We start from the raw sequence: 5,695 nt of genomic DNA, 5'->3' as shown, positions 1-5,695 counted from the left end.
TTTAATATATATATATATATATATATATATATAAAAAGAGTCTGTGTGTGTGTATATGTGTGACCACCATAGCTGCAAGAAGAATCAAACTAGAGACCCGAAACTTCTCACACAAACTAAGGGGATTCTAAGGGTGTGCACTTAGATATTATTTGTTAGATTTGACTCAAGGAAATGTTGGCCAATCTTTTGCCCTATAGCCATTAACCCCATAATTCTGCTTGCTGAAGGTCTATAGAGAAGTATCGTAATTTTTTTCTAATTTTCACTTACTGGATGAACAATATATAGAGGTTTTCTGTCAAATGTTCCCTTTTAACACAAACATGGGAAGAAAATTACAAATCTGAAAATTAAAACATTGTTGAACTAAGTTTGAGAAACGGGAAGAAAAGTATGAATCAGAGAATATTGGAGAATAAAAACACAGGAAGAAAAAAACGAATCTGTGGAGCCAAATCAAAACTATTTGCTTTTGAAAATATTTGAATTGACTTAAGTTCGGAACAAATCAATTAAAGAATTGGGGTAGCTACAGAAGTAACTAAGGTAATGTAGACGCTTTACTTGTACATTGAGGCCTCTGTGAACAATGAGGGGACCTATAATCCGGCAGCGGAGCGTGGGTAGTTTATGCTGTGTGTGTATAGATGGCTCGCAAAAATCTTCCTTCATCCACCCGATACTATAGTAGAGGCTGATTAGTTACCAAGTGATAGATAGCCCAGCTACCCTTATAACAAGATGACCCAGGATCGAATCTTGGTTTCTGCCACCACATACAATCCCCTCAGGACTCCCCTGAAGACAGCAGCAGACTAACAGCCAAATGTGGTGTACAAACTAATTCGTAATTCAATGTAATAATAATAATAACAACTAAAATAAAGCTAATTAACAATTCAACTTCGGTATTCGTATAAAACCCTTCTTTAATTAATCCAATAGTAAGTAGGTGTATAAGTTTTTAACCATATAAATATATATATATATAATCTTTCAAAATTCTTTTTAAGGTCTTTGTGACTTGCCCCTCTCTTTTTTATTTTTCTTGGCCAAGTAGTGCTTGTTACATCCGATCCCCAGAGTCTTACACTAAGTACTTAGCCAGTATTAAACTAGCTCACATATAAGACAAAGGAAAAATGACACTTGGTAGTAAACGTCCGTACAGCTACCCTCGCTGACTATATGGCGATCTACAACCGAGGCCGCGAAGCGGTTTAAGTATTTCTCTTTCAAACGAGCCCCCTCATTGGCTCGCCGGTAAATACGCAAGCTTACGATGCTAAACATCATGTTACGACACCTGTGGTTGGTAGGGTACAGATAGCTCAATGTGTAGCTATGTGGTTAACGAAAACAAATCAACCAACTTTTAGGCGAGCATGTCATGCACACACTAAAGAAACGAGAGCCATTGCCATAGAATGCTAACTTTTAATCAAAATTATGATTCAAAACAAACTGAATTTGACTAACAATGAATGAATGAATAAACACATCTTAACCACAAGGCTTTCATTAAGTAATGTCACAGTATTAAATAAAACTAATAAATGTTTACAATGTAAGGGTTAACGATTCCTATTATGACAAGTATAAACACAAAACTAACATTTATTGATTGTTTACTACGCTAAAACTAAGATGTAGTGTCGAAAGCTTTAGTGGGTTGCTCACGTGCAGAACATACGAGCGTGGGATATGTGTGGGCTTATTTTTCTTATTACAGCATTATTAAAGAGCCTCGTTTACGTAGTTATCGACTTTTCCACTGCGCATACTCTAAAACGCTGCATCTATACCATGACAATGATGAGTCAATATGCTCAAGTACATGTAAAGCAGACTGTTAGGCCTGAATGAAATGCAACTGAAGTATGAATGGATTCTATAAGTTGAAGCTTTTGTATAATACTGTGTACGTTAACATGAGAGAGTTGGCAACACTAAAGATGAATTGACGTACATTTGTACATTTTTTTTACAGTCCAGCACTTTTCTCTACAAAACAGTCATTGTATTTGATATTCAAATTAGGTAAATGGACGTAGGATTTTAAAATTTCCAAAATGAATATTGACATGACGAGAAGTATGCTTGCATGTAATTACATAAACCTACTTATTCTCTTACACACTTTTCATACATTAGGCTTAATAGTAAACGAGAATAACTCACCAATGAATGTGATTGCCTTTCCAAAGAAGCTTCCTAGGTTTTGCGACCAGTGATCTTGAATTGGAATGTGCATGTATTGAAAACCAAGTCCTTTTTGTTCAAATACATTTGGCAGATCTGGAGTCACATTTAATATGTATTTGATGCGATGTTTCTCAAGAACTTCTAAATCCCGGGAGTTTTCAGCATTTCCCAGGAAGAGGTATGGTATTATTTCGACCGGAAATGACGTGTCACTAGGGCTGACAGAATAGTCTTTGGTGTAGCCGCTATCACAGCGATCTCGACCAGATGCTACACAGTCAGGTGGTGTAATACGAAGTGTTTCTAGACCAAATATTTCTGGTTCTACTGGATTAACTTCCTGGCCCACTGATTCGCACCATTCCGGAAACTGGAGTTGAAAGTTCTCGAACCCGCCTGTTAAGATTAAAACAGTACCATAATACCACAATATAATAGATTATTGTTATAACAACGAAATAACACTTAGAGCAGGGATTCCCAATCTTTTTGTTCCTCTGTACCCATTCTCTCCCAAAGCACTAATGGAGGGAGGAGAGCTTGATTCTTAGTTTATCAGCTGATTTGTAACGAGGGTGTTCTATATTGCTTATGTTCTACATTACTTATTAAAAACATGTAGCACATCAATAACATCACAAGTTTTTGTCTAAAGAGCGTATATTTATGTGAACCACTTTGTCTTGATAGTAGATTAAAACACCATGTAAAGTGTAAACCATGGTTATACTCTCAGATCCCTATGTACCCCCCCCCCGAGAAGTGTAAATGTACCCCTGGGGGTACATGTACCACATATTGGAAATGTCTGACCTAGAGAAATACTGCAGCGTATTTACGACATATTTTAAAGTCACTGCATAACTACACAAACTATGTAAATGACACAAAATTTTTGTAAGTACGAACCTATGGAAATTACAGTTGAAAAAGATAAAATTACGTTGGCATACTTCAGCTGATACCAACGTATATCTAAAGATTAAAAATTAAAACTATTTCTGAACCATTGATACTAGCAACGTTCTTTTGTTGCACTGGTTACTTTTGTCCAATCAGCTTTAATAATTTAGAATGTCTGAAAAACGCAAAACAAAAAAAAAGTCATCGATACCACTGTTCTCCAATAATTTAAAGCATTACTACCACTTAACCTTTCAAACATACATCCCTCGCACATTAGGTGAGAAAAACACACACGCCCCCCACAAAAACCTGGTTACGTTCACGTTCCTTTAACTACAGAGATTTCCCACACTTCCATATGACTGGTTTCAAAAAAACATCGAAACTCGTGTATATTTTAATCATGTGTGTGTCTGTATATAACTTAAGGTAGGGTGTGGAATAGAACTACTGTATAAGATATTAAATAGAACTATATAAGATATTTAAGATATTGAATAGAACTACTGGAATAGAACTACTGTATAAGATATTAAATAGAACTAAATATCTTATAGTTGTATTTAATATCTTATAGTTGTATTCAATATCTTATAGTTCTATACAATATCTTATAGTTCTATACAATATTTTATAGTTCTATTCAATATATTTTTGTAAGGGTGGGAGTTTAATTAGTAGAAATATTAGAGTGGCTCCATTTCTACTTTAAGAAATGTAAGGGTAACTGCCTTCCCACAACTGGTTATAGACAGTGAAAGGCAGTAGAAGCTGAAACGTTGTGGGTGTAAGCACTCAGCTTCGTACCCTTATTTGATTGATTTTGTTTTATGATTTTCCATGAAGGCTGACTAGATTGACATCGGCGTTTGGATATTGTCTGATAGATGGGATGTCCCCAACGCATTTGGGTGCTATTACCACAGACATTATCAGTTATGACAGTAACTTGACAACCTGGACCGATAACGGTATTGCGATATTTAATTCATTATTGTTTTATAGTGTTGATTTAATCGCCTATTCACAATTAATGTAAACAATAGTTTGTAAGCTATATATATATATACACAGAGAGGGAGAGAGATAAGTATAGTTTATTTCAATAATTAGACAGATAAACTGCGACGTATACAAGTATGTGTGATTTCAGAATTCGCTTTAGATGGAATAAATGTATTCAGAAATGTTCGAAGCTTCTGGACGTTTTATGTCTTACGAACAATCTTTATCACATCCAAAACTAACCATGCTGTGCACATCTTGAATACCAGAATAATAAGTGCATAAACGAAAGTGTGAAATGTTCTCCTAAGCTCTAGTCATTGGATCAAAGTTATTTTCAGATAGAAAAAATTACATCGTCAGTAAAAAATAATATGCTTTTCAGAAGTTTTTTTCCTGTAAGTTTGTATGTTTTGTGTTATCTTTATTGTCTAGTTGGAGTCACTCGTTTAATTAGCTCATTTGTTTCACAGTTCTTCTACGTTACTAGAATTTTTTTCTGCACTTGACATTATAAAACATCAAGTTGGTTTTTGGGCAAACGAAAGCTGAAACTAGCTGTCTTAACACAATTCATTCGACTTCAGCACGTAGCCAACAAAAACAAAGTTTCGTATAAACACCACTCCATGATCAGACGAGTTCAAAATCCCAATATATATGTACTGGACTCGTAACAACTCCGTTCACCATGTTACACTAGTTAATCAGTGGTATTGCACACATTCATGTTAAAAACAAAAGCTCGTGCTTAAAATATTTTTCACAATAATAACAATTTAACTGTAGATTTTAATTTTATTGGTCTCAAATTGAAAGATACTGTTATATTACCTACTTACCATATGGTATAAAAAATTAATATAATATTGATAGAGCACAGTGTGAAAGAAAGTTAAATCAAACAGGAATATTTTGGACATGTTAAAGTCATTAATCACCACGATAAATTATAATTCTTCAAAACCACTTTAAATATTTTAAAAAATGACTATTTCGTACATTAGTTCGGCTTTCTGATTACTACCAAACAAAACATTTTTCTCCTCAGGACTTGTTTTTCATCAAATACAACATTTGGAATACTGGTGCCATAACAATACATGTTAATATGGGTTATGGATGTGTTAACATACTTTCAGATAATGGTGCCATACAAATACATGTTAATATGGGTTATGGATGTGTTAACATACTTTCAGATACTGGTACCATACAAATACATGTTAATATGGGTTATGGATGTGTTAACATACTTTCAGATACTGATGCCATACAAATACATGTTAATATGGGTTATGGATGTGTTAACATACTTTCAGATACTGGTACCATACAAATACATGTTAATAATGTAACATACATTAACAAATACATGTTAATATGGGTTATGGATGTGTTAACATACTTTCAGATACTGGTACCATACAAATACATGTTAATATGGGTTATGGATGTGTTAACATACTTTCAGCTACTGGTGCCATAACAATACATGTTAATGTGGGTTATGGATGTGTTAACATACTTTCAGATACTGGTGCCATAACAATACATGTTAATGTGGGTTATGGAT

General features: G+C 34.2%; 1 protein-coding gene across 1 annotated transcript in view; it reads right to left on the bottom strand.

The window, feature by feature from the left end:
• LOC106473472 (dual specificity protein phosphatase 7-like) overlaps nucleotides 1–5,695 on the bottom strand; it is a 29,731-nt gene that overhangs the window by 14,403 nt on the left and 9,633 nt on the right. Inside the window, exon 2 of the mRNA XM_013934151.2 lies at nucleotides 2,185–2,604. Coding sequence (XP_013789605.1) covers nucleotides 2,185–2,604 — 420 coding nt within the window. The remainder of the gene's footprint in view (nucleotides 1–2,184; nucleotides 2,605–5,695) is intronic.

This window comes from Limulus polyphemus, unplaced genomic scaffold (assembly GCF_000517525.1).
Source record: "Limulus polyphemus unplaced genomic scaffold, Limulus_polyphemus-2.1.2 Scaffold6202, whole genome shotgun sequence".
In the NCBI taxonomy this organism is placed as follows: domain Eukaryota; kingdom Metazoa; phylum Arthropoda; class Merostomata; order Xiphosura; family Limulidae; genus Limulus; species Limulus polyphemus.
The sequence above is the reverse complement of the archived record's forward strand: the minus strand, read 5'-3'. Positions and strand labels throughout refer to the sequence as shown.